Source organism: Chrysemys picta, chromosome 4 (genome assembly GCF_011386835.1).
Source record: "Chrysemys picta bellii isolate R12L10 chromosome 4, ASM1138683v2, whole genome shotgun sequence".
NCBI lineage: Eukaryota > Metazoa > Chordata > Testudines > Emydidae > Chrysemys > Chrysemys picta.
Window position 1 is genome coordinate 117073037 of NC_088794.1, and position 12490 is coordinate 117085526.

Sequence of the window (12490 nt, forward strand, 5' to 3'; positions counted from 1 at the left end):
TTTTACGTGGGTGTACCTAGTCTGTTCAGTAGCACAACAGGTTCAACTTGGTATATTAAACAGCATAGCAGGGACACTGTATCTGTACATACCTGAAATATTCAGCAGCACAGTGGAATAATTTTAACTGGTATAATGGAAACCAGCATTATGGAAGGGGTATAATACCTAGACATGTCTGGAATTTTGAACAGAACTCAAGCGTTTTAAAAAGATGCAATTGAAAATATTTTCCCAGGAGAGTAAACTGCCTCTGTTACAATCTTTTGGGTAACAAACGTCTTATCACTTTTTTTCTTTTTTTCCCCTCTTCTTTGTTCCCTTCCTTCATGTGCTAGACCACTGATGACATTGTTTCATCAGCTGAATGTTCCAGCGATGACGAAGACCTCATTGAATGTGAGCCGAGCACAGGTAAGTCAGGTCAGTCTTGTTTTGCTTGCTTTCTTATTTCATTTGCAAAAAACAATACATACATATAAATATATGTGTGCGTGTGTGTGTGAATGTATACATATATATAGCTATATATGTAATATACATATACATATATATATATATATATAGTATATAAAATACAAATTTATACAGCCAAGCATCAGATCCCATGGAGTTGGCAATAACAAAAGACAAAGATGTAATAACCTCTCAGTTAATGGAAAGCTGTTTTCACAGGAAGCCAAACTTCCTGGAATCAGCCCCTAATTAATTAATAGTTAACAGTTGTGCTACATATTTGTAGCAGCCATTGTGCTGCTCTATTGGAGAGGAAGAAATGGATGTGGTCCAAAGTATATATTAAAGGTGGAGGGACTGAGGGGCAAAAGAGAGAGAAGAGAAACTAAAGTTGGGCAATAATGAATGGTCAATGTTATTTAATCTTCATTAATCGTCATTCTGAAGATATGCTGCAAAAATATATTTGTCCATGGGATTCTGAATGCAGTTAACATGGTACTATATTCATACTAGCTTTGTTCTCTGTGTGCCTAGAGAACTCGGGGAGTATCACAGTAAATGCAAAATTAGTATTAAGTTGTGCCATGTTACCTGCAATGATGCTTCAAAATGTATCCATTAAGAGTCAACAGGAGTGTAGCCATTTGAAACTGATTCGACTTCTCCCTTTAGACCCAGATACATTTTGATGGTTTGATGGCTTTACTTTCTGGTGAGATATATATGATGTGATATCCAGCAGGCAACTGCAGTCTGTTTTATTTCTTACAGACTTTTTCAAGTCGTCTTTTTGAGGCTTGCCATGAGTTAAGCATTTATATAATAGAGAACAGATATCATCGAATTTCTGTGTACATAAAAAAATGGAGTTTGGTTAGACTCTTACATCATTAAAGGTGAAACACATAAATAGTTTGTTTAATTTTTGGTTTTGTTTTGGTTTATTATTTGTTTGGGGTTATTTTTCTTTTTGCTAAAAAAAAAACCCATAAAATGTTCTGTTCATAGTTTCCTGAAGCTTTTCAGATTAATATAGTCATAATAATAAAAGTCACCCAAAGATAGTGCTTTCATATTTCTTTTCCACCTTTCATAGGCAGCCTGCTTTTTTTTTTTTTTTTTTTTTTTTTGGTAGGACTTGGTCATTCAATAACTAACATGGCTTTGAACTGTAGCTGGGAAATTCCACAGTGGAACCACTAGGGAAGGCAGAGACACGCAAATGGTAGAGCCTCTATCCCTTCTACCAGATCAATATAAAGGCCTATGCACTTAGCCAGGCAGGGAGTTGAAACCTGTTCCTCCAACATTTTCATGCAGCTGGGGATACGTAACCAGACTCAGCTGTACCAACCAGTGCCCCACTGCCTGGCATTCAGCACGTCTTCTATAATCCACAGTGTAGTTAAGGCTGTTCTACATCCAAGCCTGGCAATCATGAGAGTAGATTAGCATGTAAACAGTTGACTCAGAGGTGGGTACCAGTGGCACAGTAAGACCTACCATAGAGACGGGCAGCGGTGAGTCACTGGGAATCAGCACAGTGGCGCCTCATTAAGGCAGGGCCATGGAATTTAGTGCCATACACAGACTGAAGAAACAGAAACTAATGGTTCATCCATTTAAAGACCCCTACTAATCTTCAAAGATCTCAATAAACTTTCTTTTTTACTTTGACTGTCAAAATAGAAGCATTTTCCTATCTTTATCAGCCTGCTACTCTTTTCCATTTCCTGCAGTCACATTGCAATAGAGTCATTGATTTATAGATTCGAAAGCCAAAAGTGACCATTTATTCTGATCTCCTTTATAACACAGACTTCCCCAAAATAATTCCTAGAGCAGATCTTTTAGAAAAAACATCCAGTCTGTGTCACAGATCTTTTCATGGTGATGAATTGTGATGGCACAGACTCTGAGAATGTAGCATCAGTGAACGAGTCAAGCCAGGAGGGAGCAGGCTTCTAAAAAAGGAAGGAGCCGTTGCATTAATAGTTTGAAACATTCCACTAGGTGCCTAAATACCTTTGAACATCTGACCTGTAGGGGCCAAAGTCCCATTGAAAGTATAAGTGACTTGGGCACTTTTGAAAATTTGGCCCCCAAACCTCTGTGCCTCCTATATACAATGGAGATTACCCCTCCCTAGTGCCTCATTAAGGGAGTAAGGTGATAAACTAAAGTCAGTGGAGTTCCTCAGGATTTACACTGGCTCTGAGTGGAGGAGTTGACTGGCCCACTGCGAAGTGATCTTTGCTGTGGATGCTCGCTTATGCACTTGGGGTTAAATCCTCTCAGCAGCACTAGTGTGCAAAGTCAGTAGAGGGAGAAGCAGCAGGGCTATATCAGTCCATGGTGCAAGGAGAGGTGGATGGCTAATGTACCAGACCCACGCACACACAGAGTTATGATCTGAAGACCTATGGTCACTCCTCCACTGGATAGCAAGTATGCTGCTGTGTGAAAAATTTCATGTTCTGTTCAGTGTAATTAAGCTGACTAAAGTCCTGATGTAGACACTCCTAGACAATGGAAGATTTATGCTGTCGACCTATGTATCACCTCTTGGAGAGATGGATTTACTAGAAAGGAATGAACTAGATGGAAGAACCCCTTCTGATGCCGTAGTAAGTGTCTGCACTACAGTGGTGCAGCTGTGCCGCTATAACGTTTCTAGTGTAAACATACCCTCAGTGTCAGAACCCACCCCACCCCCCAATTTCAAAGGAAGTAGAATGGCCCTTTTGGTATTTCTGAAATCAGCAGCAAAGTGCATGGGTCCCTTGAACCATCCTGCCCTGGTCAGCAGACTCCTGTAGTGGAGGGTGCATTGGACATGTCTTAGTACCCTCTTGCTTCACGAGCCAGGGCAGGATTTGGCCCTTTGCAAGGATCTCTTGCTTTAGCGGATACCCCAGAGAGAGAAAGAACCAGAGGGTTTTACTTGTGTTTTTAATCAAACTCATTTAAAGTTGCTTCCTCTTGTTCTGCTGGCAGGCCAGTGTATTTTACACCACCCTGTGGCTTTCCTGTTCAGTTCTGCAACAAATTGGAAATTAAATGACAAACTCAATTCAGGCCCCAACATGTTCCTCTGATAATCGGTAGCCTTTAAAGCCCCTGAGTTTGTTCCAGATGCCAGGACATGGCCTTGCTTCACCCCCAGAGGTATGATCCAGTAACCTATAGGTTACTGCACACAAATGGTTACCCCGCTGCAGCTGTGAGATGTGATGCATACCAGAGTAAGGTCATTGTGCAATACACAAGCACAATGAGTCACGGTCAGGAGAGAGTCTCCTCCTTCAATTCAAAGCCTTTCAGATTTCATGTGAGTCAGACTCCAATCCCCAGAGCCAAATATATTCCTATGATTTTTGTTCTGGGTCCAATCCGAAACCCAGGGGAGACCATTTTCAGATTCTGGTTTGAATGTATTTAAAGATGGCAGAAAATCATGAGATTTGCATCTCTTTGAGGTCAAAAATGTCATGAGAACTACTTGTGAGATGTCAGCACCATTGAACCCAAGGCTTTATTACGCATTGAATCCAAACCTTAAACCTCAACATACAGCTACTCTGAATCCAAATACCTCTAACCCACTTCTTTAAAAGTAAAAGATGGATAAAAAAGAAATTTCTATCTCCATCTCTTTTTCGTATCGGGGCTGTGCTGGCCAGCTCCCAGCACAGCAGGGATGGCAGGCAGCTTGCACCTCTACAGGCAAACTTACTGCTCCTAGGAGCCTGCAACCTGCATGTCAGTTGAACTCCCTATTTATACCCCAGGTTCTGTCCCTGACATTCCTGTCCTGACTCTGATAGAGCTTGGGACCATCTGTCATGTAACCACACATACCTATGGAAGTGTACCTAAAAAGCAGTGGTAGCACCATAAATGAGTCTAATAACAATCCCTGTGAAAAGTAATAACAGAACTAAAGATAAGAAAGTTGACATTCATCCTAGTGCCCTAAATACCTCTCATATGCCACTTAAAACCCGAATACAGGGGTAAAGTAGGACTTAAATGGCACATAGGGTCCTGGGGAGAAAGTCACCCAAAATGGAGAGATTTCCCTCTTCTGCAATGGCGCTGAATTGCTTGTTATAATCAATTCTCTAAATGTGCCAAAGACACCATGTTTATATCTGGGTCTGGATTTCAAATACTCCCAAAGTCTGGGTGCTCAGGCCAAAAGTGTTGTTTTAGCTCATTCTAGAAGTAGGAGTCATTTGTGCAATTCAGTTCCAGATCCTGGTTCAGATTTCTCACACCCCCAAAGTTGGGTCCAGTGTCTTGGCACGGCATGTTGGAGAAAGAGGCAGCCACTGTGCTGTTCTGATCATGCAGCTACAATCAGTGGGTGGAAGATTTTTAAGGCTATTCTGTGCAATGTTTGAACCTGGAGGGTATTTGTGTGTCTGAGCTATAAGGCCCCAGCAAAATGAGGAGTAAATCTCCTCTGCCTTTAACACAGCCTCCAGTGTCCTGAAAATCATGGTTCTCTTTTCTTAACAGCTGCTGTTTTAACCCAGCACTATTACCCTTTCATCTGTCAAGTTTGTCCTTATAACCCTTTGGGACTGACTCAGATTAAATGCATATAATTGGGCAGTGAGTTGGAAGTGCAGCCCAGCACACTTATGGTATTAGTCAAAACAACAATACCCAAACACTTGCCAGTAATCCAAGATCCTGTAACATAACCTCTAGGAACGATCCACAGCTATGAGGTAAACCTCCCAGGCCCCCTAGGTTCACACAGACAGTGGGTTTCTAACTGCTTTGGTTGCAGGCTTCTAGTTTTTACTAGCCTGACTGACTTTCCCAGCCTTTTTCAAGAAGAATTTATTCAGTGTATTTCATTCATCCAAAAAACTTAATAACCTCAGGCTGACTCTAGCAAATCAGACCAGAAGGCTTTTCCCAGGAGGGAGTCAGTGTGCCAAACCTTCAGCAGAAACCCAAAGACCTGTAATTCATGCCCTGAAACATTAAAACATCTACTGTATTTACATATATGTGTGTGCCATATATACACAGCTACACAGTAGGCACATATATCTATATATACAGAAGCCAATATACACACAACTATGAACACACTATTCTGCTTTATGCACCAGACTGATCCATGGATTATTCCAGCTTCTGTCAATGTAACCCTGAGTGCGAGGGCTCCACAGTGGAAAGTCTGCCAAGGACACAGGCTTTAGTTGCAGAAAGCAGCAGGGCAGGGAACACAGTCTCTTCCACTAGGGGTCTGCAGGCAACAGCCAGCAGGAAAAGCACAGTGCTGGAAGGGAAGGAATCATGGGTAGGAAAATCAGGGGAAATGCTGATTCATCACAACCTTCCCTCAGCTAGCACCACAGGGCTTCTATGGAGCACCCAGTGGATTTGAAAGCTGCCTTCCCTCACCCCCAGCTCCAGCAGGAGCTCTGTGAGACATTTTCTGCTGCTCACCCCTCAATGTCAAATCCTCTGACCAGAGACCCTGCATCAGGCAAAATGAATGTAACCCTGTTTCTGTCTCTGGGGCTCACATTCTGTCCTTAAATGTGTGTGAATGGTACCCACTGCCTTTAGTGTGAGCCACACACTCACAAAGGGGAGACTTTGGGCCCAAATTGTGCAGCATAGCTCTCAACTCCTCAGCCACACAGAACGCAAAGGACCCAAAGTGAAAGAGAGACTAGGGGAACAGAAGGGCCCGATGTAAATCCGGACACAGGCGTCATTTCTCAAGCACAAATACCATCCACCTCATCTTCCAGAGGCTGCATTTCCACAGTTAGTCATTCACAGCAGCCAGAGTGGAATGATACTAAGACCTTGACTTTTGCCTCCCTCAACCCTGTCACTGGCTTAGATGGGGCACAGAGAGAATACAGGATTAGGCCCCAGGTGCGTGGGTCTGAAATGAGGGCTATCCTTGTGGGGCAGAATTACATGGGGTGACATTCGTAATGGCAATAGACTGCTTGATGGAACTTTCTGGCTACAGATGTTTTTTTATGGCCAAAACAAAAGAACAAGTTTTACTGATCACTCATGCAGAACCTTATGTTTTTTTTTCCACTCTCCTTTTTATGTTATATTTTTATTTTGGGTTTGGTTTTCAGGGTATTGATCTTCTATATAGGCCCCAAACACCCCCTCGAGCTTATATAGTTTAGATCTATATATACACTATATACAGTATATATATACATATGTATATATACTAAAGTAATGTGAGACCAATATCTGCAATAGTCCCTATCATCCAATCACATGTTTACACAGAAATTCATGCCTTCATCTAACCCCAGCATCCACTGATATGGACAGATGCATGATACTGTTAATTCTTGGTGAACAAAGCACGTTATTTTTTTTTCTTTGGAGGGTTTTTTCCCCTTTCTTCCTTTTATTTATTTATTTGTTTGTTTTTCAAGCAATAGTTTCATCTGCCAGTTATCCTTGGGGAGGAGGGGGCAGGGAGAATAAAAAATTATACAGCTATATCCATCGATATATACACAGCAGGCTCCATGTATATATAGATAGATATATAGGTTGTATATATTTGAAGAACATTTTCTGTCGTTTCACCTCATCTTGTGCCGCATGAGTTTTTGGTGATTGATATTTTAGTTACCTTTATTTGATTAAATTTTTTTTTGAATCATGATGCTGCCATACTGCTATTTTTTTAATTTTTAAAGTTATTGTTGTAATTTTTGGTTTGTATTTTTGGAGTAATTCCAACAAAATAATGATTAAATCAACTCGCAAGAGAGAGATAGCTCTGCAATCCAACAAAGGCAACAAAATCTTTTCTTGCCATCTTAAAAATCCAAACTTCCAGATTAAAAAAGACATCCCAAGAAAGTTGTGTGCAAAAGAATGAAGATTCTTACCCCTCTATGCCTTTTTTATTCTCCCTTTTTTTCCCTTCCTTTCTTTGCTTCTGCGCAGACCCTCTCTTGTCACCTCCCCCTTTTTACATTTCTTTTCATGTAAAAAAAAAAGCAAGAACTGCTGCTTCTTCCCCCGCAAAAGACAAAACAAAACAAAACAAACCCTTCCAACAATAAAACCCATACAAACTGCAGATGGCATAAAAAGAATTTTATTGCAAGTGCAGAATATCTGTTGTATCTTTATTTCTGGGTCAGTGTAAGATCATTTTTTGTGGCATGCTGTAGTTTTAGCTGATTAACTAACCATGGCCTTCATTAATCTGTGCATGAGCTGTGATGACGCCATTTCGTGTTTCATCAGAGCTATGCAGTCAGGCTAACCCAGCAAGTCTGTAGTGCATGATTTGGGAGATTATTTTTAACTTTTATTTTTAGTTGAATTATAATTTACTCTTTTTGGATGAGTTGTGCCAATACCAGTGGCTGCCTCTGCAGTCTCAATGTTATATTTATTTATTTTTAGGGTTTTTTTCCTATTTTTTTAAATCTTGGTAGCGATCTTGTGTCTTGTCTGTGTCCATCTGTCTTGTCAGTGTGTCTTGGAGTCCATTGTTCCGGTGTTGTTATGTGATTCTGTTCTCTGTTCGTTAGATGTTGTTTGAATCCCTTGCACTCTCTCACTTCTCTCCCCCACCCCCCTTCCTCCGCCTTCCCTTTTAACCTTCCCTGGAGGGAATTCCACAAAGGGGCAAAAAGCTTTTACTGACATTCTGATGCCCGGATTGCAGTAGGGAAATCATAAGGTGCCTTTATAATCTGTCAACGGAGACAAATTTTGCAGCTGGAAAGTACTTGCCAACCCTTGTCGTTTTCATTTCACTTAGAACTGCTTTACTGACCTAACAGTAAAGTGACTTCTTTGTACAAGAACAGCATTTCCATATGCCAACACTCTAGCAAAGCCATGCTGTGTCTGTGCACAGCTAGCTTAGTCTCTGGGAAAAGCTACCTGCAATGAGGCTATATGTTAAATTTAGAGGAGCCTTTTTTGGCATGCTGAAAAAAAATGTGGCACTCTGCACAATCAATTTCATGTATTGATATATGAATTTTGTTCTAAAATTTATAATACAGTTGTAGTCTGGAAAGGGACTCCATAAGAACACTGCCTCTTTACTCCACAGAACAGTTCCCTGTATATTGAGTCATGTCTGCCCTTTTTACTGCCACCAAGACTGAATTGTTTTGCTATTGTAACAGGTCCAGCTCCAGCTTTTTTGCTGCCCCAAGCAGCAAAGCAAAAAAAAAAAAAAAACAGATAAAGCAGCTCAATTGCGCCGCTTCATTCTTCAGCGGCAATTCGGCGACAGGTCCTTCACTCCCTCTCTTCCTCTTCGGCTGCAGCTCAAAGAGGAGGAGAGGGACTGAGGGACCTGCCGTCGAATTGCTGCCAAAGACCCGGATGTGCCGCCCCTTTCCATTGGCCGCCCCAAGCTCCTGCTTCCTTCGCTGGTGCCTGGAGCCGTCCCTGGCTCCTGTGGATCCAACACAACTCTGGGAGGGTTAGCTGGAGTTTATTCTGCCTTACAGATCAGCAGAACATTGTCAGCTAAGTTCCAACTTCAGAATCTTTATTGCTGGAGTGACATACGGGCAGAAAGAGCAGAGCTGGGTTTTCAGATGCGAGGTTGAGTGGCTGCTGAGTTTGCCTTATACAGTCATTGCGTAGTCATGGTTTAGCTCTCTGGTTTGTAAAGTTGTTTGGGATAATGGAGGCATAAGAAGTGCTATATACAATCCTGTTGTGTTTCATTTTATCCTAGATAAAGCCATAAATGGTTTACTGGTACTTGAAATGTTCTTTCAGTTTCTGCTTTCATCGTCTCTCCAGGAGCAGACATTGCTAGCTTGGACAAGTTGTGACATACTTCATTGGCCAGTAGAGTGTTGTGTAGTTGTTGGAGCAGACGATCAGGAGTCTAGATTCCAGAGTTCTCTTCCCAGCTCTGCCACTGATTCACTCTGTGACCTTCCCATTTTATGCTTCACTTCATCCATCTGTAAAGTGGGGGAAAGGAAATAATACTTAGCTACATAACCTCGGGTGATGGGGGGGAGGGCAGTTGAGACTTAATTGATTAATCGTTTTAAATTATCTTGGCTACTCAGATGAAAGTTACTATGTTACAGAGTGATAGTATTATTAACTAGTACAAAGTGTTATAATGATTAGTGTATTAGTTCTAAGCCTTATTATCATGATTGAGTTATGAATAGCCAAGGCCTGCTGTTGCTATTAGTTGCTATGGTTTCTTGTTGAAACAATGGTTTTTAGACATTGTACGTTTCATATCAAGTAGATACATGTGTGTGAACGTGTAGCAGCAGTTAGGAGGGTAATGCCAACTACCATTCCTGTATTGACCCGGCCACAATGTGCTACTCCTTTTCCCAATGAAAGTGTTAAATCTGCAATGCCTGGGGGTCATGCACAGGGCTCCCTTTGATCCCTTTCATTTTCAACTAGCTTTAGTAGGAACCAGAAGTTGCTCCCCGCCTTGGGCTGTTTCGTGGTCTGTGTGAAACATTCTTTGTCCATTTCCTACTGGGAAAGGTGACCATGTTAGAAAAAACCCACCATCATAACTGGCACTAGGGCCTAGATCCACAAAGGTATTTAGGTGCCTAGGATATCAGTTAATTGATTTCAAATCAATGAGAGTTAGGTGCCTAAATAACTTTGAGGATCTGGGTATAGATGAGCTCCCTTTTAGCAGTCTCAGCAAATAAGCTAATGCAGAGCTCCGTTAGGTGGTCCGCGGATAGTTCCCTCTAAGGTGCGCACCTGGGCGGCCGCACATGAGAGAATGAAAGGCCACCCACCCACCTAATTAGTGGAGCCGCATAGGCATGGGTCCACTAATTAGGTGCCTGGACTCTGGAGAAGACGCACATGTAAGGTGAGGTGGTGGCCTTGGTGGGGATAGGGGGTAGGTGGGAGGGGGCAGTGGGGAGAGAAGAGGGGGTGGGGGGAATTTGGGATGTGCAGGGCTGCGGTGGCCAGAGAAAGAGGTGACTTTTCCCAGCTCCAGGGCTGCAGCTGCAGGGGAGAAATGGCCCTCCTTCCCAGCCTCAGCTCTGTGGCTGCTGTGGCGGGGTAGAGTCGTCATCTCCCCCCCCCGCTTCCCAGCCTCAGCTCTGTGGCTGCTGTGGCGGGGTAGAGTCGTCGTCCCCCCCCCCCCCTCCCCCCCCCCCCCCCCCGCTTCCCAGCCTCAGCTCTGTGACTGCTGTGGCGGGGGAGAGACCCCTCCTTCCCAGCCCCAGATCGGGGGCTGCTGCGGTGGGGGAGAGAGGGCACATCCATCGCATTAGAAAGATAAGGCTACTGATATTAAAATATGAGTTGTAGAACAAAAAAAGTTAATTATTATTAAGGGATTTTTTATATAGCGCTTTTATCCAAAGGGCTTTAGAATAGTTAGCTAATGGTACAAACAACATTTGGAAAGATCATTAAGTGATCCACCGAGACCCTCAGCAATTTTCAAGTGGTCCATGGAAAAAAAAGTTTGAGAACCACTGAGCTAATGATTGAATGGGAAAGGGATACTCCACTCCCCTCTCATTCCTAGACTCCGGTACAATCACAAAGCACATTGTGAGGAGCAGCTTGCCTTGCTGTTGCCTTAGTGTTACAGATAAGCAGAAGATTTATCTGTGAGGGTATTAATCTAGAGGATGGGGAAGTGTGAGGGAAAAGGAAGAAGCGGCAGCCAACAAAGATTAAAGGGACTATCGGAGGAGAAGGAGTAGCACTCCATCACTCCCTCGCCCTTCCATTTTGTTACCTGGCTAGAACTCTGTTTGGGGACCTATAGACTTTCTCCAAGTCTCCCTCTCTGCCAGAGAACTAAACACACCTGTGAGCAGATAGAATCACAGCTCATTTTTATGGTTTCTGATTGATGCATTCTAATGCCATATCTCCAAAATGACTGCAATAGGGTCTGTCTCTCTCATCCAAGTTTAAAAAAATGCAGGGCTGGCTGTTTTTTTATTTTTTTTTATTTTTATTTTTTAGTCTTGTTAAAAGGCAGAGATCCTGGAGGGAGGAGAGTATGACAGTCAAAAATAGAGCTGGAATTGACTAGATTCTCTTGGGAGGTTTCTGTTAATCAGAGGTCCATCAGTTGTACATAACAGGAGAGATGAATAAGCTAAGGCCTTGGCTACACTGGCGCTGTACAGCGCTGCAACTTGGTGCGCTCAGGGGTGTGAAAACGCACCCCGCCAAGCACAGCGAGTGCAGCGCTGTAACGCGCCAGTGTAATCAGCGCCTGCAGCGCTGCACGCAGGCTCGCTCGCAGAGCTGCAAGCTATTCCTCTCGGAGAGGTGGAGTACTTGCAGCACTGCGAGAGAGTTCTCGCAGCGCTGGCGGCGCGACTACACTCGCGCTTCACATTGCTGCCGCGGCAGCGCTGTGAATCCCCAAGTGTAGCCAAGGCCTAAGAGTCACTGGGGGTCTGTCTCAAAGACTTTACATTTATACAGATTGAAGATCTTTTCTACTGAGATTTCATGCTCTGAATGTTTGCACATGGGGGAATTTGCCTTCAAATTGGTCACAGTAGGCTGGAAGAAAGGGAGAAACTTCAAGTAACCTTGTCCATCCTCTTAAATAACCACTTAAATTTCTTCTTCCTCCTTCTGAAGATTCCTGTTAGATATGAGGCACATAGTCTGGGTGGGAATCAGAAATAGCCACATTCTATTTACCAAACCAAACCCTGAATTTTCACAGGTACCTTTGTCGTGCTGTAAATGTCCTCACATCATGAGATTAGGTTCAGAAGAGCCCCTCCTGGAGAGGTTTGAGAACTTTGTTCTGACAGAGCCCAGCCTTACTTAGCTTGTAAGAGCCAATATGCTATAAGTAAGCATTGAGATGGAGTACATACATGAAGAGAATTTCACCCTGATACAACAGGAAGTGTTTATTTCTGATCTTATCAAATAACAGTAATTCCTATTTATCCTCTGTCTAGTAAGGTTAAGGAAAAGTGCAAGTGGTGATGAATATGGAATTTTGTATTTGTACAAAACCGGCATGTTGTAC

General features: G+C 42.8%; 1 protein-coding gene across 33 annotated transcripts in view; it reads left to right on the forward strand.

Annotated features, from left to right (window-relative positions):
- The window catches only part of NRXN3 (neurexin 3), a 1417823-nt gene that overhangs the window by 1365034 nt on the left and 40299 nt on the right, over window positions 1-12490 (forward strand). For 19 of the 33 annotated variants that reach the window (XM_065593435.1, XM_065593438.1, XM_065593459.1 and 16 more), the window contains one exon: window positions 339-414. In XM_065593435.1, coding sequence (XP_065449507.1) covers window positions 339-414 — 76 coding nt within the window. Of the gene's footprint in view, window positions 1-338; window positions 424-1230; window positions 1360-12490 lie in introns of those variants that run through there. The other 14 variants (XM_065593434.1, XM_065593444.1, XM_065593437.1 and 11 more) reach the window with 2 other exon arrangements.